This window comes from Pezoporus wallicus, unplaced genomic scaffold, assembly GCF_028554395.1.
Source record: "Pezoporus wallicus isolate ANWC-B61680 ecotype Strahan unplaced genomic scaffold, APGP_CSIRO_Pwel_v1 contig_6944, whole genome shotgun sequence".
In the NCBI taxonomy this organism is placed as follows: domain Eukaryota; kingdom Metazoa; phylum Chordata; class Aves; order Psittaciformes; family Psittacidae; genus Pezoporus; species Pezoporus wallicus.
In genome coordinates, this window is record NW_026636656.1 from 1 (window position 1) to 25276 (window position 25276).

A 25276-nucleotide genomic window follows, 5' to 3' on the forward strand; every position below is an offset into this window, starting at 1 on the left:
GCGGCATGTGGCCCGAATGGAAGCTGGTGTCGCACCGGCGAATGGGGGTTGCAGGGCGGTGAGAAGCGTTTCCCAGCCGCCCGAGTTGAAATCCTGTGCAGGCTCCCCGTTTCCGGTGCGCTGGGGGAGGGTGCTTTGTCGTGGTAAGTGCTTGCTGGTTTAAACCTGGCATTTCTCCGGCGGCCGGAGGTGTCTCCGGAGGGCCCGAGGCCAACGCCGTGTTAATACCACTCTCTTGTACAAAAGTAACGGGGATTCATAAAGTCCAGCGCACCGATCCTGCGAGTATGTCCTTTGAGTGCACTGCTATCATCATGCTGGTCCAAGCTTGCTTGGGATGTAGCTAGGTTCTTGTTACTAATGAGTGCTACCCCCTCATCCCCCTCTGATAAAGGGCCAGGAAAGATGGTGGTACAGTTTGGGAAAAATACTCCATCCAAACAGTAACAAAAATGAAGACGGCTAATGAGATGACAGTAACAGTTTCTCATGGGAACCAGTAGTGCTCTGGAAAGATGCACATTTGTATGCTCCTCTGTTTACTATAAGACTCCATAATCCTTTTTTGGTTTTTCATTTTTGAAATTTCTGAAACATCACTGGTTAGAATGATCTGATGTAAGGAGAAAAGATTTTCTTTCTATTAGAGGCTTAAGTTTCAGTCAGAGCCATTTGTTTGCTGACCAGTTGCTCTCCGAAAGCTGTCAGGAAAGGAGCTCATTCCTGGGGCTGCTTATTATTCTTATTCTGCTGTTCTTCCCTTTGCGTTGTCACGTCTTCATTTTAAGTAAGGTCTAAGGTGTCAGCATGCTTTCCAGGCAAGCCCAGTTCTGGTCTGCTTCCTTGTTGACTCGTTTTCATATTTCCAGAGCTTTTGGGTGGCAAATGTATTTCTGGCTTTTTGGAGCACATTTGTTCTCTCTCTGAGTCTTTGGTGAAATGCTTGCCATGTGCAGTGTTTTAAGCTTTCTAGTGTTTTGCTTGGGCATTCTGTTTGGTTTTCCCTCTGTGTGTTTTTAGTGCCCACAGCACTGGTCTGTCTACAAGAAACAATATTATGCACTGGCCTCTTGCAGTGCCCGTGTAGTCCAAAACCACTGAAGCAAAATGAGAACGTGACACATATCTGCAAATATGTTGAATACCAAAGGCAAACATGGATTTTTTTTTTTTTTTTTTTAACAGGACTGTGAGAATCCATTTGTAAATGTTGTAGGGCCTGGTCAATCTAGTCAGAAGTGAGCAATGATTTCAATGAATAATCTCATTTCTGTAGATGACTTGACACCTTCAGGTAATAGAAATGAGCCTACAAGAACATGTAATAGCACAAAATACAAGGTACTGCATGTGTGGCTTAATAAGTATACATAGCATAAATCCAGGAACCCTCCAGCGGAGTAATAGGAAAATACTTGGCTTCATTAGTCAATGCCAAAAGGAAGCTGCTAGTTCAATGCAGTTGGGGGAAAAAACAAATGTGACTGTGGTGTGCACACAGTCAAGCTTCTGGGTGACTAGTGAGACAATACTGTGTCCAGTTCTGATAAACCATGTCCAGGAAAGAGGAACTTGTACAGAAATACACCCAGGATGGCTACTGGAGAGAACAAAGCTTATCTACAAGAGTGCAGTAGGAATATTTGTCTGATTAACCTAGGAAAAGCAAATGGAGGAGGGTTGGGAATAACCAGTAAGGCAGGGTAGAGTTAAGCTTAAGTGAATAAGCATTTAAGATAATCAACAATATTGATAGATGAGCATGGATTTAAACTGATCATAATCTAGATAGAAAACTAAGAGCTATCTCAGGAAGCTGAGGGCTTTGCCTTCAATTAAAACCAGTGAAAGATGAACATGTGTAACAGGCTTCAAATTGTATTGTGCTTCAGAACAGGAAGATGATCTATACAAAATAGATTTGTGATCTGTGTTGAAGTGAGGAGATTTGGGCCTCCCTTATTACTCTTCCTGAGACTGGAACAATCTCCTGATGTTCAATACTCCTTAGAAAGAGAGAACTGCTGATTTGCGATGAGGATGATGATTAGAGTGAGAAGGCAACAGTTCAGAAAGAGATAACAGAAGTGTTCACACTAGCAAGATTTACACCAGGTGTTCAGTCTCATAGATTACTGAGTTTGATGGGCAGCAAAATGTTTTTTCTCTTAATAAGGATAGTGGAGTGATGTGTGCATGGACTAAAGAAACATGTACAAACCCAAAATATAGAAGGAAAGTATGGAAGGAGCATGGAGGATGGAAAAGAAAAGGCAGAATGGTTAATTGTGGGGGAGGTAATGGATGCCTTGAATGGATGACTGTTCCCAAGGATCTCGGATACTTTGTTGTGAGGCTGAACACCTTCCCATTGCTGCCTTCACCCTTGGTTGATTTTGATTCACCTGGGGAGAACAGCAACATTGAAAATTTAGCTAATAAGTGCTGGACGCTCAGCCCTAAAATCAAATACAGTATCAGTTATGTGGAGTTACTTATAATGAGGTGGAAAACATAGAGCTGTTTAGGTGCTGCCAGTCTTTCTTTTATGCACGCTGCTTATACTTTTGCTGTCCTTTACCAAAGGGGAAGAGGGGGGAAGAGAGGAAGAAGTAAATTTCATGGAAGAGAAACTTCCTGCCACAAAAGATTGAGCTGGGCGAGGCTTACCAGGCAAATATCTCAGCCCACAGCATGCTTCCCCAGCACAACTTCCTCTGCAGCTTTTGAAAGGAGACTCAGGAGGCATCCAGTCGCTCTGTATTGTACAGATGGGTTTTGCCGGCTGCCTAGGATTCAGAAACTTCAGTTTAATTGCTCACTTCTCAAGTCTTTTTTATGTCTTATATCAAACTACTCTATTTCAAATTTCAGCAGCCTGTGGCTAACCACGCTCTTTTATGATGAAGTTTCTCAATAAATATAGATTTTTTTTTTTTTATCGTGTACAGAAACCACCATACTGTTTCATAATTTTTTTGCTAGCTACTGTTGCCTTTGGCTACACATTAGGGCATGAAAGAGGAACAAGGTCTCTAGTACCTGTTTTAATTCCAAAGCCAGGGTTTGCTAATTCTTCAGTAGTAACAGTACCAGTGGCAAGATGTAAACTGGAATAATGTGAAAAATGGGAAATCCATAAACCCATAGCCCACTCCCCCTGAGAGCTAGTCTCCTGATGCTGAAGCACAAAGGAACTTGTGAAATAGAGTCTGTCTACTCTGCAGACTGTTCTGGTGATTATTTGATTTCCCTGGTCGCAAGATTTTTTTAAGTGCATGTTAGTAGAACATCAGTGATTTCTTGTCCTTGCTTACTGTCATATTTTTACATTTGGGCTTTTAGTGCCATTCTTTCAGCACATGGATTGCTCCTAAGCATGTGTCATTACAGTATTTTAGGAAGTGTAGGAAGTGTTAAGGATTGAGATTATGTTTAGTCTTAAATATTACTTGCTATATTAATTATCTTATTAGAACTGTCCATAAATGTGTTATCAAATTCAGGATACAACTAACTGGAGTGAAAGGTGGCTGACTTTTCTTACGCTATCCTTAGCATTTTCAGATGTTTACACTGTTAATTTCCCTTTCATCCCATTGGAAATGTTGTCCTTTTTTATTTTTCTGACTGCAAATTTGTAGGGGTTTGACATCTTTGTTCGTTAAGACAGCAGCTTTCTAGAGGAGAGCAAGCACCGCCTGAGTGCACTTGCAAAGGGAAAGGAGGTTGGACCTCCTCTATCCTGTTTGGTAATGGTTAGGTAGCAGCTTTGGTAGCCCAAGAGCCCGACCAGTGGCAGCAAGGTATAGGAGGTATGCTTAGCACAGTTGAGTGCATGGGACTGGATCTCAGCTGATCCACTGAGTGTAGCAAGTGAGCCAGTGATCAGCATTGCCATGCTTTAGTTCTGGTATCTGGTTTTGGGAAGAAATTCACAAAGGTGTGGTAAGTGGTAGGAAATTCTTGGCAAAATTGAGACTTTAGCACTTGGATTTCCAGCAGTCAAGCATGCTGAGCTGAGAGATCTTAAATCAGCTGATCAGAAATGTGTGGGCAGATTTTTTCTCTTCAGGTTAAATTGCTTATACCATTCATTTAAGCATGTTTAGAGTCAGAGAACCAAATGGTCTCTTGCACTCCCTGTGACTCCATAGGGGTGTAAGCAGACCCTGCTTGCTGTGTTAGCTTCCCTACTCTGCCCAGAGCTACACCGCCTTTCTCCCCATGACACCTGTGCTGGGCCATTTCAGCTCCCTGAATTTGTAGAAAGCAAATCCAGACTAGAAATGCAAATTCTTGTATAATTGCTACCTGCCAGGGACTCAGCCATGGAAGAGGAACAGAGTTAACACCATCCTCAGCTTAAAACAGTTTAAACCCCCACCTGTTTCTTCCCAAGAGACTTGTGTTTTGTGTTGTGAAGGAAAACAAACTAGATTAAATTCCAGCAGAAGGAGATTCAATTAATGTGTTTTACCTTACAGCTAGAGAGGGTAACAAGTGTGAACACAATTACTGTGGCTCCACCAATAGATACTCATTAAATTGCCATACCTGCCACTTTCAATTGTGTACTCCAGTCTCCAGGGTATGCCTTTTTTTTTTGTTTTTTACAGTTTGAAGGAGATGGAGGCAGTAGGACAAGCCATACTACAGTCTTTTCTCAGTCATAATTTAATTTTCTAACCAGAAAGGAGCATTAAGGCTTCAGTCCCATGGGTTTATTTCAGAGCATGGCCAGTTTGATAGCTCTGCAAATCAGGACAGCTTTCTGCTGTTATCATCTCATGAATATTCTTTCCAGACATTGGGAATTAACCATTCAAAGGAAGGGGATCACTTGTTGAGGGTTAGGGCTGATGTTTTCTAACTACTTTATGCAATCAGATAGCCATCCCTGTCACATAATAAGGTCATTGTGTTTAATTGAAGATGGTGGTAAAATTTAAAAAGAGTAATTGCTGCTGGCCCCTCTTTTTATTGTGAGTGAAAATTTGATCAAACCATTCCCCAAAGCACCAAGAAATCTAAGTGAAAATATTATCATTTAGTTTGGGACCTGATTTTTTAATAGATTTTAGCGTAGTTTTCGTGGACTTCTGCTGATGGGTTATGGCACTTCACAAGAAATTGGTTTTTTGCTTCCCATAAAAGCAAAGAAGAAACCTTGGTGTGCTTCCACTGCATATCTAAATTTTGTAAGAAATACTCATATGCCAATAAAGTTAAGTTAAATAGCTGTCATTCAGATGTAGGTTCAAAAGAGGGAAAGTTAGTTTCAGGATAAAAAAGAAACATAGCAAAGTAAACTAAACCCAGCTAATTTATTATTCCATTTGACTCTTTCTTTCTCCTCATGATATGCAAAAATAAATCAATTCAGTTGCAAGACTTAGTAGAAAGTGAAGATAATGATAGTCTGGTTTTATTAAGGTACAAAAGTCTTGCAATATCTGTCACAAGTCACATAGCCACTTTTTTTTTTCCCCTGAGTCAGACTTGAAGCAAGTTTAACTCCTTCTTTTTAATAACCAGAGTATAAGCATCAGGGACTTGTATTTCATAGGTGTCAATAAAAATTGAATATTACAGTTACAATAATATTTTCTTTTTACATGGTTATTTTGAGCAAAATATTCAGAACTGAATTAAATTGTAAGATGCCTTAATTGCTGTGAGTTACACTGTAAATTAAAATAAGATTTCTAATACAGTTTTCACATTTCTTCTATATGCATTTTCTTGAAAGGGGCAGCATTTAATCTTCGTCTCATGTAATCAAATCATAACTTAGGTCAGTTCAATTCAGTACGTGTCCTAAAACTGAGGACACATCTTTTTGGTGGGTGTCCAAATGGACACATTTGCTCTGGGTGTTTGGGTTTTGATCATCTGTTCTATGCTGTGGAGCTGGTTGCTCTGCAGAGTATCCAGATCAAACAGTGAAAGACCCCTGAGAAATCCCCGAAGAGGCAGGTTTTAAGGGCAGACTACAGAGAGGGAGTTTCAGTGGGGCTGGCCATTGCTTGAGGGATGTGAGATGCCCCAAAAAACTCAGCAGCCAATTTATCAGCCAGTGCTGCCCCATCTCCATACACAAATAGCTGGACAAGTGTGCCCAGCTCAAGCACGGGCCCATGCTCCCTCCCTCAGTGAACTGACAGATTTAGATAGGAGGTAATTTGGGGATATGGGCGTGGGGAGGCAGGTCTCACCTGTAGAGTCACTTCTTTGTTTCTACCTGAAGGTCTTCTTCTGGAGTTGCCACTTCTGGGAGCTTGTTGAGCCCAACCTCTAATTAGCAGAACAGGAAGTTTTAACTAAAAGCTTCAGAATCATGAGTTTTATGTATGATCTTTATCAACATAGGAGTTGCTAACCACTGGCCTTCAAAGATAAACATTAAAGACTTGAAAATCAAGAGGGTTTGCATCCCCACACTGATCACTGGATTTGCCTTTTAGTCTTTAGATATTATTGCTTCATTTCAGTGCTTCTTCATACATTAAACGCGTTTTGTTTTGTTTAGGTGTTTTTTAACAGAAGCCAGAAGACACATGTTCTTGATCCCAGTAGCTGGTGCTTTGAAAAGACCCAATATCATAAATTTGTGATAAAATCAGAAGTTTTGGCAACAGTGACTATGGATAAAGAACAAAATAGCTGAGTAATCATTCTGAGCCTGGAGAAAAGATTCATGCAAGGGAAACTCAAAAAGGAGCTGAGTTAGTGAGGTGTACGGCACTCTCGTACTTTTTATTTAGGTCTTCAGTGCTGTACATGAATACAACCTGTGACTGCTGCTTTCAAGCAAACTTTCAGAGCTGTGTTATGTGGGAGGCTTATCCAACAAGCACAAGACACGTATATGCTACTTTAAAGAAGAACCATAGCTCATTTGCTTGAGGGAAATAATACAAAGACTTAGCTCCAGCCTGTCTTTGCACACCCTCTTGGGATATCAGTGGGGGCAGATACAACTGTAGGTAGATCGTTGCAAAATAATTGGGGAGCAATTCAGAACACACAAAATCTATGCTATTAGATTTTCCAGAATGATTCAGGAACTTTCATATAGCCCTGATTGCACTGCACAGAATGGCAGCTTGTATTGGGCTAACGGCATGTTTTCTGGACCATGGCAATGCAGCCTGTTGCCTGTGTGTGTCTGGGAAGGGAGGGGAGGGAATAAACATGTGTCCTTGTTCCCCACAGGCCTATACTTCTTTTGGAGGTGTGTGTGTACATTAGCTGTGGTAATATGTGTAACCACATAGAGGAAATACATAGAGAAAATATGTTTCTGTCAGATAACATTGTATCTTTCTTTGCACAGAGGAATATAGAAGCAACAAAAGTTGCGGGTCACTGTGGTCCTGAAACGTGCTCTTAACCGTACGAATCAGCCACCACCTGTCTAGTTAAGGACTAGCTTTTCATGAAATACTCTTGCAAACAATTATTGAACTGTTGAAATTATTAAAAGTGTGCTAGAAAAAAAAAAAAGTGTTGTATTTTAAAAAGTGGTAATTCAATTTGCATGTATTGTCTAAGTGTCTGTGTATGTAAATAGCTTCAAACCCCGCTGAGTTTTATTTAAAAACAGTCATGACCAAGAACTTTTTAGAGAGTGGTTAATTCTTGCCTCTTTGACCAAGAAATAATATTTTTTTATATTCTAAGTCACGTAGCTGTCCAGAAAAAAAAAGGATGATAATATAGTTAACACAGACAAACCCTATTTACAAATCAAAAACAAAGTAGCATATTTTGGTTAAACAGGCTATTTGCAACTCTCTTTGCACTTTTTAATTTCATTTATTTTGGTATTTTAGCTAGTGCCTAAGAAATGGATTGTCTCTGATGCTGATACACTGTCACACAAAGCCATTTGATTAGAGAAAGAAACATCTATTAAAAACGTGTAAAGGAAATTAAAGAGCAAGAACAGTCTTAGCTACAGTATTTTCTGTGGCCTTGAAAACCTTCAGCCAGAGTCAGTTGCTGTAAGATGGCATAAACTCTAATACCTTAAAGCTGTGTTGGTTTATGTGACCAGAGGAGATGACCTCTCTGGGATTTGTGGACCACTGCATAAACACCAGAGCTTTCAGCCTGCCAAGGATAAAGTAAATAATGCTTTTGGTCCAGTCCTGGCTCCATGCTCACATATTGCTCCCTGATTTAAACAGCATCACGTGAAGCAGCAGAGCGGAGAAGAGAGCCTTCATCAGCTCTGCATTTCTCCCTACCACAACCTCCCCAATCCCCGGGTGCTGCCATTCTCACCTTGCAGATGGGGGAACTCATGAAGAGGGAAGCTGTCTCCTCACTGCCATGCTGAAAATGCACTTTTAGTCAAAAGAGGCAGTGGCAGAGCTTTCCAGTACTAAGTGAGGGGCAAACCCTCCTCCTGGGGAACCCTTGGCAGGGCAAGAACACTTTGTTCCTCCAAGCCCCTCACTTGTCACAGGAGTGATGTAGAGGCAGGTGGAGAAAAGGACAAGAGCAACATTCATGTCCTCCAGAGGCTAAAACTGAAGGGACACTCTTGCAGTGCTGCAGCACTCCCTTTGTGCTCACACAGGTGCTTCATCCATGTGAGGGCAAAACAAATTAAATGGTAGGCCCCCACAGGCTCTACCTGTGCAGTTGTGCCCATCTGTAATGTGTTGGTAGATGGACACACAGGGACAAAAGTGGGAAAATAACTTGTTCAGAATGTAAATGCCTGAAGAATGGGATTTTTAAAGAGTTTTCTTTTTCCCCTGAGATAAAGGAGGCAGTGATGAACCCAAACCTGGGGACCTGAGGATTGGGAAAAGGTGCCAATCTGAGCTTTATCCAGAGGACAAAGGCAGTGGTGTGTGAGGTGCCAGGGATGCCCCCAGCAGCACAGCACAGAGCAGTTCCTCCCTGCACCGGGTGCAGCAGGTTTGCTGTACCAGCAGACATAGCTGCAGCCTGCTGTCATCATAAACCTCCAGCTATTTTCGTTTTATCAAAACAAATGCAAAGTTAACCCCTAAACGGGTGCAAAATGCTCTAAAAGGGTATAGGGCTTTTCCTAACATGGAAAAGATGCATCAATCCAAGCCCTGTGTCTTATGCTGTGTGGAGAAGGCATGTGTAAGGATGCCAGGAAGGGCTGAAGAGCTTTTGCTGGGGGGCTTGGTTGGAGCTGGGTGAACAGCTGAAGACGTGAGCAGATGCCATCAATAGCAAAGGGAAGCTCAGGGCAGAAACAGGCAGGCATGTTGCAGGCAAGCCTAGTCTTACCTCAGCCACCTCCAAGGTGTGTAGGTGCCCCATGGCAGCTAATCAAGTTCCCAGGTGATTTAGAAATAGCCTCAGGCTCCTTATGAGGCTGAAGCTGAGGAGACTCCCTCATGATCCAGCTGGACCTGTAAAACCCACCTGCTGCCCTGGGTCCCCCACAAGTGTGTTTTCCAAGTGTGACAGATATAGGCATTTCTACATTTGTCTTTGCATGTGTTCCATCCAATTCTGCCATGTTTTGCAAGAAGGAAACATGGCAGAAGGGGATGGCTCCAGGGCAGCCAGGGCTGGAATCCACCAGAGATTGGGCAGAAGAAATCCCAACTAGGAGAAGCCAACAGGACTTACTGCAGAGGCCACAGACTTCTTCTTCATACTTAACTAGCTTCTCAGATGGGTCTTGCTACTGCTGACACCAAGGTTAGGGGACTTCGGGTTTTATTGTGAACAGTGATACTATTTTGCATATGCAGGAACGGGACAGCTGGTGAGACTGTTAGGATTCTGCCACAGGGATGTGCTGGACTGCTCAGGATGAAGACACATACCCCTGGTTTGGGCCTGAGTCCTCTCCTTTGGGCCTTCCTCTTGCCTCCAGCTCTGCTAGGAGGCTGTAGGATGTTTGTTCCTATAGTAAATCTATAAATCTGGCTGGTGGACAGAGCTGCTCTTGCTCACTCATACACTGAGGAGACCTTCTATGGTTCGTTCACAGCCCACCTGGTTATGCATGTGCTGATTGCCACAGACAGCCACCATGGGATCCTGAAGAAAATCATTACCTTTAAAAAGATGTGAGATGCTTGCTTCCATTTCCAACAGCCAGGGCACGTTTCACTGCAGAGCAGCTGGCCACAGCTCCTGCAGAGCACTAGCACATGGCAGTCTCCATAAATCCACACACTAGCTTATCCTAATACCTTGCTCCAAGTAACCCAGCCCAAATTTACTCCTTTTAGCTCTAGTAATAAGTTTCTAACCCCAGCAAAGCCCAGCTGCTGCAGGTCTCGCTGCTGAGAAGCCCCCCCCCCAAACTCCAGCTGGTTCAGTGGGCCCTGTTAACCTTTTGACACCATGATGCTATACCACACATTTCTGGATGTTTCCATCACTGAGTGAACTAAATCCAAGCTCTACAAATACCACATCTTATCAGGGCCATTTTCTTGATCAGTTTTGCTGCAAATTGGCTCAAGTGTATGGACTCCTGGAGCATGAAGCCACATCCAGCTATGTTTCAGAAAGCAGCTGAAAATTAAAGGAGAGGCAGCTGTATCTCTACAGTATTCCTGAGGTAATAATAGTAACAATAAGGGGAAGTAAAATAGGACAGTTACATTTCTTTGTGATGTTTTTTTTAAAGTAAGGATTTAGTTGAATATAAAATGATCATTGATTTTAGGCACTTGATGGACTAATGTTTGATTCTAACAGAGACATTTTCTGAGAAAAGCAGAAAGAGAGCCATGTCAAGAAGAAGCAACCCTCACTTTGTTAGAGAGAGGCTGCTGAGTAGTGCTGCCAGAGTCCTTTATATAAGTAGGAATAATTATATTGCACAGAAATCTTCTGATAATTACTCCTGAAGAAGAATGTATCTGCTTCATTTGCTGAAGGCTGAAGGCTTGCCTTGTATCAGAGAGGATCATCTGCATTATGGCTAAAATTAAAGCAAAGGGAGAGGAAACAAACAAGAAAGGATATAAAACTCCCAAATGCCAGGTTAAAAAAAAGGAAAGTCATTTCCACCAAGGAGCAGTGAAACATCTTTTAGAGTGAACATCTGATGTAGATGGAGATGAGAGGCAAATAAGAGAATAATTATACTGCGCTTGGTTTCCACTTGAAAAGGAATCCCTAGCTCCTCGCAGTATGATATCCCCTCACAGTTCTACACCTTGTGTTTTCCACTGGGTTTTCACCATACCCACGAGCTCTCATCAAAACCTTTCATATGAACAGCAGTCACTGTGAAAGACTGGAAAATGTTTCTGGCTGAATAATTGTATGCAGAGAGCTGTTTCTGCTGCTGAAGCAGGGTTTGTTTGCAGTCAGCCTGGATTGCAGCCTGTCCTCTCCGTCTTCTTCCTGACCTTCAAAAGCTGGATGGAGCAGGCAAGGCAGTGCCTTCATGGAAGTCAGATCCTCTCTAGGAAGGTTTAGACCACTGTACCTTCCACCCAGAGCAAATCCATAATTAAATGACACTTTAAATGCTTGTGGTTTCCTGTTTTAGTTATGAAAATTAAGGCCATCTGGTCAGTTCCACTGGAACTGACTCTCACACAAGCTTTTGTGAGCTCACAAGGAACTTCTCTGCCTGGCTTTTAATTTGGATCCAAGGGTTTCTTAAGGAAGGCCAGCAGAATAAATGGGAAAAGATAAAATACAAGCTCAGGAGCGTTGCTACAAGCTCAGGAGTGTTGCATCCCAACTAGAAGGAAGTGCAGCAGGAAGGCCAGGAGACCTCCTTGGATGTATAAGGAGTTGCTGAGGAAACTTAGAGGGAAAAGAGGTTTATAATAAGTGGAAGCAAGGACAGGCGGCCTTGGAAGAATACAGGGATGTTGTCCAGGAAGCTAGGGACCAGGTTAGGAAAGCTAAGGCCCAGTTAGAACTAAACTTGGCTAATGATGTGAAAGATAACAGGAAGGGATTCTATAGGTATGTTGTGAATAAAAGACAGACTAGGGACAACGTGGGCCCTCTGGAAGCTATCAGGAGAACTGGCTACCCTGGATTTGGAGAAGGCTGAGGTTCTGAATGACTTCTTTGCCTCAGTCTTCACTGGCAAAGGCTCTGACCACAGCACCCAAGTCTTGGAAGGCAGATACAGGGACTGTGAGAATGAAGACCTTAGGCCCACTGTAGGAGAGGATCTGGTTTGAGACCATATCAAGAACCTGAACGTGCACAAGTCCGTGAGACTGACAAAATTCATCCACGAGTCCTGAAGGAGCTGGCAAATGAAGTTGCTAAGACACTGTCCATCATCTTTGAAAAATATGGCAGTCAGATGAAGTTCCTGATGACTGGAAAAAGGGAAATATAACCCCCATTTTCAAGAAGGGGAAAATGGATGACCCGGGGAATTACAGACCAGTCAGTCTCACCTCTGTGCATGGCAAAATCTTGGAGCAGATTCTCCTGGAAAGCATGCTAAGGCACATGAAAATCAACAAGGTGCTTGGTGACAGCCAGCATGGCTTCACTAAGGGGAAATCCTGCCTGATCAATTTGGTGGCCTTCTATGATGGGGCTACGGAACTGATGGACAGGGGTAGAGCAGTTGATGTCATCTACCTGGACTTGTGTAAAGCATTCGACACTGTCCCACACGACATCCTTGTCTCTAAATTGGGGAGACATCAGTTTGACAGGTGGACCACTCAGTGGATAAAGAACTGGCTGGATGGCCACACACAAAGAGTTGTGGTCAATGGCTCAATGTCCAGCTGGAGACCAGTAACGAGTGGTGTCCCTCAGGGATCGGTGTTGGGACCGGTCTTGTTCAACATCTTTGTCACTGACATGGACAGTGGGATTGAGTGCGCCCTCAGCAAGTTTGCTGATGACACCAAGCTGTGTGGTTTGGTTGATACGCTGGAGGGAAGGAATGCCATCCAGAGGGACCTTGACACGCTTGTGAGGTGGGCTGATGCCAACCTCATGAGGTTTAACCATGCCAAGTGCAAGGTCCTACACCTGGGTCAGAGCAATCCCAGGCACAGCTACAGGTTGGGCAGAGAAGAGATTCAGAGCAGCCCTGTGGAGAAGGACTTGGGGGTGTTGGTTGATGAGAAAATGAACATGAGCTGGCTTCAGTGTGCGCTCACAGCCCAGAAAGCCAACTGTATCCTGGGCTGCATCAAAAGGGTCATGACCAGCAGGTCAAAGGAGGTGATCCTGCCCCTCTACTCTGCTCTTGTGAGACCTCACCTGGAGTATTGTGTGCAGTTCTGGTGTCCTCAGCATAAAAAGGACATGGAACTGTTGGAACAAGTGCAGAGGAGGGCCACGAGGATGATCAGGGGACTGGAGCACCTCCTGTATGAAGACAGGCTGAGGAAGTTGGGGCTGTTCAGCCTGGAGAAGGCTGCGTGGAGACCTCATAGCAGCCTTCCAGTATCTGAAGGGGGCCTATAGGGATGCTGGGGAGGGACTCTTCATTAGGGACTGTAGTGACAGGACAAGGGGTAATGGGTTCAACCTTAAACAGGGGAAGATCAGGTTACATATAAGGAAGAAGCGGTGAGGGTGGTGAGGCACTGGAATTGGTTCCCCAAGGAAGCTGTGAATGCTCCATCCCTGGTGGTGTTCAAGGCCAGGTTGGACAGAGCCTTGGGTGACATGGTTTAGTGTGGGGTGTCCCTGCCCATGGCAGGGGGGTTGGAATGACATCATCCTCAGGTCCTTTCCCACCCTAACTATTCTATGATTCTAAAAGCCTCTATGCACAGATTAAAACAGGACTGGCTAATACTTGTAAGTCAGAGGAGGACATTTTCCCCCTGAAGTTTCCCTAAGCAGTAAAGGATTCATATTAATGTGCACATGTAGCAGTGGGGAATGTTATTTGATTACTGCAGAACTGGTCATTTACAGATCATCTCCTCACATTTCAGGCAGCATGCTCTATCTCTGCTGGTGAGAGAAATCAATTCGTTCCAAGTGATGGGCCTGAATGACATGTTAAAGCGCTGCAATGGTGCAAAGATCGAGCTGTGCTCCTCAACCACATGATGGTAAAAAAACCTACATCATTTCTAGCATGAAAGGAAAAAAAGAGGAACATGATGTTTTAGAAAACAACCACCCTCAGATAAAAACAAAGGCATAGAAGCTGACAGGCAGCATGGGGTTCCTGTAGTGCCTATGTGCTTAAAAGAGAAGCTCATGTGAATGACAGAACAAGAAGGATCTGACACTCTGGGGGCAGGAATGGGCATGCACAGCACCTTGCTGTGTGCCCCAGCTTCATGGAGTGGGTCACCTTAGGCATCTCTGTAGGCAGCCAGGCTGGAAAGGCTCCAGAAGAGGCAATCCTGCCTGCAAATTGAATGTTGTTGCCCTCTGGCAAAGCCTCCCTCTCTCTTACCATTTGCTTATACAGTAAGCCTGAGGCTGGATGCAAAAGGCCTGATTTTTGTGTGGTAAAAGCATACTTCTCTTCTGCTTGCATACAGAAAAGGATGCTCAGAAGAAAACTATTGCCACTGTTTAGGCAATCCATATAAATAGCAGCAAATAGAGTGGCTGCAAGCGAGAAAGTGTAGAGTTGTCTGACAAGCTGATGTAATAAGATTTCCTATAGAATCATAGAATAGTTAGGATTGGAAAGGACCTTAAGATCATCCAGTTCCAACCCCCCTGTCATGGGCAGGGACACCTCACACTAGACCAGGTTGCTCAAAGCCCCATCCAACCTGGCCTTGAACACTTCCAGGGATGGGGCATCCACAACTTCTCTGGGCAACCTTGTTCCAGGGTCTCACCAGTCTTATAGTGAAGAATTCCATTAAAAGAAGCTGTGGCTGTGAGGCATTGCTGCCCGTGGCAGGGGGGTGGAACTGGATGATCTTTAAGGTCCCTTCCAACCCAAACCATTCTGTGATTCTCTGACCTGAGATACCTGCATGAGGCTGACAGACTTAAGATACGCGTCCAGACCCTTGCTCCTCCATAGCAGCAGCTTTAGGCCAAGCAGGCACCCTGCAGTGTCTGAAATGATACCTGACATCCCTGGGGAGAAAGCTGGATCCCACCTTCAGAGCTTTCCAAGTGTGAAATGCTTGGTTGCAGTCCTGAGCTGTGCTGTCAGCTCCCAACTTCAGCACCTCTGAATGTGCTCTGCTGGCACTCAGTGTGGTGACTACAACCATAAAACAAGGAAATAAAACCATGTCCTCCCTGTAGCCCTCTGTGAAAAGGAGAGGCATTCATGGCAAACGTAAACACAGCTCAAGTTTAATGCAGGAACTCCTCTGTGTGACTAGTCCTGGGGGCTGCTCCTACAAGGTGAACCTCACACCATTGTGGTCACCCTTGTCACCACCACATCCTCTGAGGAGCCACCCACCATGCAGGCTACACCCTGACTGTTTTGTGGCAATTAGACTGAGGAGGACACTCACCTGAATTTGTTTCCCTTACAAGTAGTATCCAAATCCAGCTCTTTGAAGATGAGAGGAACAGGGCGTCTTTCCTGTAGTGATTTTCCTAAATCATATAGCCAAGTGTATATTCCTCACTCTGTAAGAAGCTTTGGAGGAAATAATGCAACTGCAACACAACATTGCATAAGCAGATCATACCAATATATTCCTCTCACATTTCTTAGTGGTTTCCTCCCCTGCTACAACAGAAGGTATTGTCATGTAATGAAATGTACTCTACTTTTTACAATTTCTATAGTTTCCATAATTACAAAATTAGAAGAGTAAAAATTTAGAAGATGTTTCTCTAATTTATTCACTCACAATCTATATATCCTACACCTATCACTATTTGCTCCAATACATTACACACCAGCAATAATAACTGCTTTAAAGCAACAGCTAAGATGGTATTGTCCTCACACATACATTCAGTCCAGCATTAAAAATCATCCTGACCATGCAAAAAGCCTCCAGAACTGTCCATTATGTGACATTAAAAAGACAGGTTACTCGACAAAAGGCTTGGCTAGAGAAATGATTGCAGGCATAAAGAGCACAGTATGCATATGATAGGATGCCAAGGAAGGTTTTCAGCAATTCTAGGCAAGGCATTTTTTGGGTCCCTTGAATTCATGCAGTAAGTGCCACCAGCAGAAGACTGGTCACTGTGGGCAGACTGCCTGCCCACACTGTCAGGGACCTATGCCCTAAAGTCCTTTTCCCAGCATCACCCCCAGTACAGAGGTGTTGAGGTCTTCTAGGCTCTCTCCTGGAGTGAAATAACTCTTCCTGAAAACCCAGCTGTTCTTTCAGCTGCTTGCTCACCAGATATTCCCAAAATGCAGCATAAGCAAGGCTGAACCAGTTTTGGTTTCCTTTGCTGTATGCAGACATGCAGTGCTATCCCAGCAGGCTCTGATGCCTCAAATGTCACATCCCCTTTTGTTTCATGCTGTTAACTCCAGTGGGCTGCAAGAAGAAAAACAACCCAGCCCTCAGATTACTTCAGACTTTTGAACTAAAACCCAAGCAAAACATACTGAAAATAATAATTATGCCTTACGGTTATGGCTACACCATGTGCGGCCAGTGATGATGCTCAAGAGAAACACTGTGCATGTGGACCTGGAAGGTCTGCTCTAGAGAAGGCTGATGTTGAGCAAAGTGATGCTGCTGCTGCATTGCTTGGCCTGGGGCGAGGGACTTTGGCACCAGGGCTATGGCCCCTGTCTGTCCGTGAGGATGTGCTTGGTGAGGGGAATAAAGCCTCTTTCCTAGAAGTATCTTGCTTCATTTTGAAAACACTGATATTATCTGTAGGGGGTAGGCTCCACACACAGGGGTGTACACAGATCTCCAGTTTGGCGCTGCTCCTAAAAGTTCACAGCTCCCACAGCCACTTCTCAATTGCCAAAGAAGTGGCAAAGTTGACAAGAAACAAAGCAGCTTTTACGCAAGAAAATCAACATGTCCTGACTCTTCCTGGCAGCTGACAACTGTCCAGGGTGAGGTTTAACACAAAAAGTGTGAACAGACAGGGTGTCCGCTCCTGAATGATTGGGAGTTGAATCATTTGCTGCTTCTGCTCTACTGTGCTCTTGCAGCCCTCTAATGCTCCAGTCCTTCTCTGTCCCTGCAAGTCATCCATGTATCTCCTCTCCATCCCACATGCTTATTCTCAGCAGGCTTCTGGCTCAGTGTGTTTGGGCTATGTCCAGATTGACTGGTTGACCTGGTGCTTTTCCACATCAGTTGTGACCTTGGTCTCCTTTTCAGCCCTGTGCCGATAAAATATACGCAACTTCATGACACAAACTCTTCTTGATTGTGCAGGAATTGTCTTTCTTTTCTAAGTATTTTAACAAAAACAGATCAGAGAAGATGGTGTGAAGAAACCACGGAACTGCAAGACAGACATTTTAATCCCTCCTCTATCAGTGGCTTGCTGTGTGATCTCTGCCCTTGGGCATGCAAATCCTCTGCGATGCTGCTCTCCCCAGAGGAACTAGTTGATAACGGGGAGTATTTGTTGTTATAATATGCTCTGAGATGTAGGCAAGAAAGGAAAATGCAGAGGATGCACTGGCAAATAAGTCCCCCAACACTTAGGCATTTGTGAGCCACACCGCTGGGATAACCACTGCCTGCCTGCACCCCAGCATGCACAAGCAAGCAGAGAGTGCATGAAAGGACTGTCTGGGGATAAAGCCATGCAGTGTGGTATCCTCAGCACGTCTTCAGCAGGAGAAGTGTACGTGCTTCTTCATATAGCATCTGCATGTGCCCTGCCTCTGGGGACTGCCCTAAAGGATTTGTTACTTGACTCTGCAATTAAGAAAAAAGAAAAATAACTAAACTAAACTAAAATAATAAAATAAAACAAAGTAAAAGTAAACAAAAAATCAAAATAAAACAAAGAAAAGCAAACAAAAACCAAACCAAACAAAATGAAATAACATAAAGCAAAATAAACCAAACCAAACTAAAATAGAATAAAACAAAATAAAGCAAAGTAAACCAAACAGAATAAAATACCCCCCCCAAAAAACCAAAATAAAATTAAGCAAAGCAAAACAAAAAAATCAAACTAAAAAATAAAAAACAATAACAAAACCCACAATAAAAATAAACCAAAGTAGAATAAAAAAAAAATAATATACACTTTTTCAAGACTCCTCCACTTTCCTTTGACTATTCTGTTACCCCCGGCCCTTCCTCCAAGAGCCACGCCACAAGAAAGAATGTCCCCGACTCCTCTCTCATTTTAAAATGCTTCTTTTTATTTCAGTGGTTGTACATTGGGTGAATGAATTTAACGTCACAACAGAAATAGAATGGCTATTTAACAGACCACTAGTAGTTATATGCTGGAAAAGAGTGAATGGAGGGGTTTCTTTTAACTGTTACTGAAATATTCATCGTATGTGTCGTCAATTATGCTGGATGAGAGAGGCAAACAAAAAGGTATTTTGGTGAGGTGCTGTACATCCTCTGAAGAAAATAAACACCGAGACATCTCAGTCACTTGAAACCGTGTCCCAGCTACAGTATTCACGGTCTCCATGTTGGCCCATCTCATGGTTCTTTTAGGGGAGTTTTATTTGTTGTTTTTTTGTCTTTTTTTTTAATTAAACAAAGCATTTAAAATTTAATCATTTTCATTAGACTTTTTTCTTAAAATATAAACAAAGTTTTGGCAAATAATATTTATACAGAAAAATAGTTTTAGATCTTCCCAAATTTTGAAATAGTCTATAAAATTACTTTATAAATAAATAAAATGCAGAATCTGTTGTACACGTATTTGCACATCTCTGTAATTGCCTCCTTACTGTTAGCATAGGTCTGTACTTGTACAGTTTTCAGGAATATTACAAAGTCATAAAGTCAGAAAGTGGATCTCTTATTAAAAAATACATTTTCTCTTTTTGTCTGTCAGTTTGTCTGGATGAAAGACCTGATGTATCTGAAGCTTCATCATCCATGGGCAAAAAATAGGAGTCTTGGATTAATTGTAAAAAACATAGAATAACAGTTATTTTGAAACATAAAAAGTTCACACAAAACAATGTCCTGGAGAGTTATCTACATAAAATATTTAAACAACATGGATAATTTACCATTTAGTATTATACAATAAGCTACCCAAATGCCTAAATTAACTATTATAAAAAAATAAAAACAACTTTGACAGATATAGGCAAGTTGCAGTGTCAACTACCTAGTTATAATGACTGAGAAAGTCTACAAATATTAGTGTTTTAATAGTATATAATGGTGATACCTTAACTGCTAAAGTAACGAGTTAAGATACATTATTTTTCCACAAATTAAACTAATGCAACGTTACAAGCACTATGTTAATTTTACAATCGAATTGTGATTATTTATTTTTTCTTTCGGATGATCAAATCTCCAGCTTCATCTATAAATAGAGAGTAATTAGACATCGGACAAACAAGATTTAGCCTGGAAGAGAATTTCCTCGACAAATAATTATATGGTTAGTGCCTTCAGTCGTTCCGAACAGGCAGTGCTGCCAAAGTTTAAAATAGTTTACAATCAATCTGAAGAGGTTAAGTTAAAATACTGCAATCACTAATAATGTCCACATAGAAAACTTATGCTGCAAACAATTATACATAATATCCACTTATAACAGCTGTCCTGTTTTCTTTAAACAATAATTTAAAAACTATGTCATTTATGAGATATATGTGCAACATATAAAATGTGAAATATGAAATATTTGGTACAATAGTGCTTGAAACAAATCTCAAATCAAACAAATGAAATTTTAATTATACATATATAATTACCTTGTAAATCAACAAAGTATTTAAAAAAGTAAACAACATTAAAATCTGCTTCATCCATATATATGTATATATGTATGTATGTATATATAACATGTATATAATTGTATTAAAGATATCTTCATACTTTTGTGACATAAAATATGTTTTTAAAGAAAAACAATTAAAAGAACTATTTTTTTCTCCACTCTAATCTGGTTACAAGCTTATAATCCAATTAAAAAAAATGCAAATACAGCAATGATTTATTAAACTGAATCTCATTCTACATTCTTAGTGTTCAGTTAATAGTCTAGATTAAAGTCACTGATGAAGTTTCAGTGACGCAACTGAATTTTAATTAAATTAGAGTATCACACAGTCTTCATCTACAGCCTTCTTTTTCGCCTTCTCTTTTGTTAGTTTGGTCTTTTGTGTGTGTGTGTTTGATTTTTACACTTCTACAAGTTACTTCGTAACAGCTCGGATCTTTTTGGTTAACCTGACAATGAGTTTTGACAGATTATTCGCTTCTGGTGACATTTGACTGTTGGCATCAGGCTCACTTTCATCAAGTCTGATGTGACAAAATTTAGGCACTTCTGCAAAGTCTCTTTTAAAAACATTATAAATACACTCGTAAAATAATATTCTCAAGACTTTGTTCTTTCGGGGATTGAAAGGGGTATGAAGTTCATACTGTGCAAATTTTTAAATTTTCTTCTGCTATTCTGCTATGATTCAAATGCAACTTCTCCACACAAGTCAAACACCAACCATGTGCATCTAAATTGTGCTTTGCTTTGGACTTCTGGCTAAAGATATTCAGATTGGCGGGGTGATGTGCAGGACACTGGGCTGCGTTTCACTTCCTCTGTCTTGGAATCGACTCGCTGGGGGAGCAAAACCAAGAGGTTTTTTTAAGCGAGAAGGAAAACCCCAATCGTAGTTTGGGTGAAAATTAAACCTGCAACTGGGATAAGATTTTAGCCAATGCAACTTCATTATTGCTGAGCTCGAAAGATTCATAAACACTGAATCTCGCGAGACTAACTTAACTGGACCATTTCCATTAGGTATAGTTATGGAGAAAAGACAGTATTTGCAAGAATTAAACTATGCTTAGAAAAATCTTTAAAACTAAATGTTACCCTTTATGTCTTGAAACATCACAGCTGGTATCAGGTAGTTAACTACTTTAGGTTGGAGTATAGTAAGCATACCATATTTAATATTCATATATGACATAGCAGCACTAGCTTTTTTGAGTTTGTGATTTGTCCATAAGAACAAATTCTTGACTTAGCATGCAGTTTGTGGCAACTCTAGAGAGGAGGAGACGGGGTAGTATGTACAGTAGCCGTGCTTGGCCGTCCGCAGGGAGGCTTCGTGACACTCTGTTCCACTCCTGCTGGCTATTTCAGGATTATCTGTTAAGAGAAAGGAAAGCATGATTGCTCTTTTAGGTGATGTGGGGAGAGCAGTTCACCCAGATGGCCAGCGCTGGACTAACTAAGCTTGGGTGCAGCTCATATCAGAAAGCATCCCAAACGGGACAGCATTCCGTATCCTCACACTGCCTGAGAAACATCTGAGCTTCACAAACCTAGTCGTCTTTCTCCCACACACACGTCCCCATGTGCGTGAGAGCACACAAAGAGGGAATTTTGTGTATCAAAATACTAGAGATGGCACCAAAGCCACAAAGGAAGGGGCTGGCTGTAGATGGGGTGTGTATTCCCCAGTGCCCCAGCTGTCAGTGGAGAGGGAAGCAGCCCTGCACCTCCCGAGGAAGCTCAAAAGCACATTGGTACCTGCTGCAAATCCCCAGCTCCACCCTGCTCCCACAAAGGCAGGAATGACCAGGGGAAATGGTGGAGGCCAGGGGAAATGCCATTAACAAGCAAAAAAGATGTTCTAGGCTGGATGTTTTCAAGAAGCTGGGGTATCTTTTCAATGCACTTTTACAGCTGCTTATTTCCTAAAAAAATTATCTGCAGGTCAGCAAACTTGAGAGGTTTTTTTCACACCTCCTTATGTCAGGGGATCCAGGGGGATGATGATAGTGGTACCTGTGTGCACTAACTGTGCTGCTTTACCTTCACAGTGTCTGAAACTGAGGGTGAAGCAACCACTTTACAGATGCAAACTCTGTGCCTCCAATACTGTGAAGGTTAAATGCACACTGTGCCCAGCAACAGACTCAACCTGCTCACAGCACTGGAAAACAGTCCAGGTTTCCACCACATTTGCTGGTGAAAGCGATGTCAAAAGCCAGAGGTGCGATGTTCTTTCTGTCACACCACTGCTAAACTGTGCTCCAGACTTGAGCACAAGTCGAGGAATTAGAGTGCATCGCTTGCTCTTCCTGTTTAATTTGGCACTTGACATATTTTTAAGCTGTGTTTGTAGGTGGTATACAAGACAGTCATGACAGCACTTTGACCTACTTGTGTATTACAAAGCTAGACCGCAGCTTAATGCAATATTTATTTTAAAAGAAAAAAAAAATAGGTGATTTGAAAGTAACTGCAGCAACATACTACCTCTGACATACAGCTCGCCAAAAAGAAACACGGACGCCTTCTGTGGAAGGTGCTTGTTCTAGCCCCTCGCCCAGCCACCTCACACATGCCTCACAACCAGAATTGTACATAGCTACCAGCTCCCTGACCCCACCTAACTTGCCAGCGTGCCAAAGAGTCAGCTTTGATTACCATCAGCACTGCCAATCTGGTGACACGCGAGGCCCCATTGTAGTGGCACTGTACAAACACCTGCTGCTCCAGAGGGCTTAACTTCTAAATACATCATGCATACAACAAGGACGTATATTTTTAATGAACTTCCACCCATTGTCAGTTTGTTAGCTTATCGCCTATCTTCTGTTTCCTATTGAAATAACAAAGAAATAGCTTTGCTGGAATAATAACGCCCTGCCTGTGATAACCCTGGTGCATCTACAGCACTGTGATGTGACAGCATGTACAAAGAACGTAGCCGTGCTGAAAGTAAGAAGTGACCAAGATTATCAGCACTGATATTTTGAGCATGTTACAACCCAACACGGCAATGTAATTAATAAAGCAGCTTTAGCTGTAATAGGTTAGCTATAATCACACAAGTGTATTTAAGGAATCCTAAGGTCTGCGTTAATGGGACACAACCTGAAATCTACCTGGTGTAAAGAACCCAGAATTTCAGACACTGCAGCTGCCTACGTCATCTGGCAACTTTTGAGGGGATAAGCTTGTATTTTCCGATAGGTATTTTCTCTCTGTACCGGTAGATAGGTTAGAATCATAGAATAGTTTGGGTTGAAAGGAACCTTCATGGCTCATCTAGTCCAGCCCCCCTGCAATGAGCAGGGACATCTTCAACTAGATCAGGTTGCCCAGAACCACATCCAGCGTGGTCTTGAATGTCTCCAGGGATGGTGCATCCACCACCTCTCTGGCCAACCTGTGCCAGTATTTTACCAGCCTCACTGTAAAACATTTCTCCTTCACATCCAGCCTGAATCTCCCCTCTTTTAGTTTAAAACCATCACCCCTCATCCTAGTGCAACAGGCCCTGCTAAAGAGTCTCTCCCCACTTTTCCTACAGGCCCCGTTTAAGAAGTGAAACATCACAATAAGGTCTCCCTGGAGCCTTCTCCATGCTGAACAACCCCAACTCTCTCAGTCTTTCCTCATAGGAGAGGTGCTCCATACCTCTGATCATCTTTGTGACCCTTCTCTGGACCCTCTCCAACAGGTCTGTATCTTTCCTGTACTGACTCCAGAGCTGGACACAGTACTGCAGGTGGGGTGTCACCAGAGCACAGTAGTGGGGCAGAATCACCTCCTTGGACAGATTACTGCCCCTTATGTCAAGACGTCTTAAAGGTCAAACAGCCCCATGCTCCCAGTTCCCCCAAAATGTGTGACAGAGAAGGCAGAGGGACTCATCTCAGTCTGTTTCTTGGGAAAAGGGTAGGACCGTTCTTGGCACTTGGATTAACCCAAGTGCAACTCACCCTGCAGCATGCCAGGCACAGTGAAGGGGCCCTGGGCAGCGCGAAAGAGTAGGGACTGCTTCTGTGCGGTCCTCTGGCAAGTGGCAGAGCCCAGGTAAGGACTTCCACTGTCCTGTGCCTATTCCTGCCATTTCTCCCCTCCTCTTGAAACTCAGGAAGCAGCGAAGACAATGTAAACACTTTCCTTTTGTGCACAAGCACGTCCTGTTTACGTGGCTGTGGGTGCAGGAGGAGCAGCTGGAGCTCTCCCCACCATGCTTCTTGTACTGCCAGTGGCTACGGAGCTGGCTTGCTCCCACCACATTGTCCTCACCGCCACTCGTGCAGGGGATGTAACTAGGGCATGTCGCACCCCAGCTATTTCTAGTACACGTAGGAGGCCTCCTAGGAAAGAAACCTCAAGTCTCTCCTTCAGAACAAGCCTCTCCAGCGGGAAGATGCAGAAATGAGGAGCTACATGTTTTTTTTAACCTTAGCCACAAAGTGTTAAACGTATCCTGTAGTCTTTAATTATATGTTCACACCCTATTTCTCAAAAGATATCACAGCACTGCCATACACATGTATCAGCTTCTGCAACTGTTTTTTTCACTGTGTCTGACAGAGAAACATAAAATGCTGAACTACTTTACATGGAAAACACACTGCGAACGTCTTCTGTTTAATCTACAAATGAAGTAATAAACTGTGATGGAAGATGGAAGCTATCTGAGTCTGCATCAGTGCTAATTGCTCCATTGCTTGCCTGCATGCTGAAAAAGAAACTGCAGAACATACCAACGAAGGAACATTCCCACAAACACTTCCTGCAGAGTTTGCGCAACCTCGTTACTTGTAAATAGGTCCAACATCCGTCATGTTCACTACTGTGTGAAGAACTATATCTCAAATATATGACTTCTCATATTTGCAGTGGTACTATTATGTCATTATACTTCATAGCAACTTCATATAATGTATTGACATCTTTACCATAGTATATATACACATAAAAAAAACCTGAAACACGAGACAATACAATGAATGTGCATTGTCCCATGTACAAAGGTCTACAGGTCAAGCATGGGAAAGCATTTTCTGTCTGTATGAATAAGATCCACAGGTGTGGATACAGACATGCCAGAATACGTACCTTCTGCTGCTGTAGTAAGAGAGCTAATAAGAACACTATTTCTAGCACAAGCAGAATGGCCTGGCACTTACAGTTGAAATTCACAGATGCAATGACAGTACAGGGCATTTTTTCAAGGCTATCACAGACATAGGATACCTTCTCCATTGCCTTCTTTTTTGGTACCTGTTCAAAGTGCCAGAAAGCTGGCTACCCTTTAGACTAAAATCACTACAATTGTGCCAGTGCAAGTTACTAGACCTCACTGAAACCAGTAACACATAGAGTGAACCTTTATTTCTGCAAACTGCTTTCTAATTGCCAAGAAGCATTTGCTCTTTTGAATTTTCAGCTCTTTAGGGGTGACGTTTTCAGCTCCCAAATTCCAAGACTTTCTCTCTTTTCTATCAGA

General features: G+C 42.6%; 1 protein-coding gene and 1 long non-coding RNA gene across 11 annotated transcripts in view; one reads left to right on the forward strand and one right to left on the reverse strand.

The window, feature by feature from the left end:
• Window positions 1-13581: 13581 nt before the first annotated feature.
• LOC130594880 (uncharacterized) lies at window positions 13582-22580 on the forward strand. Its single transcript, XR_008971181.1, has 2 exons — window positions 13582-14027; window positions 21843-22580. It is a non-coding gene; the product is annotated as an uncharacterized LOC130594880 (long non-coding RNA).
• MBNL2 (muscleblind like splicing regulator 2) overlaps window positions 18200-25276 on the reverse strand; it is a 93976-nt gene continuing 86899 nt past the window's right edge. For all 10 annotated transcript variants that reach the window (XM_057401130.1, XM_057401128.1, XM_057401129.1 and 7 more), the window contains one exon: window positions 18200-21165. In XM_057401130.1, the coding sequence (XP_057257113.1) occupies window positions 21151-21165 (15 nt within the window). In that variant the 3' untranslated portion in view covers window positions 18200-21150. The remainder of the gene's footprint in view (window positions 21166-25276) is intronic.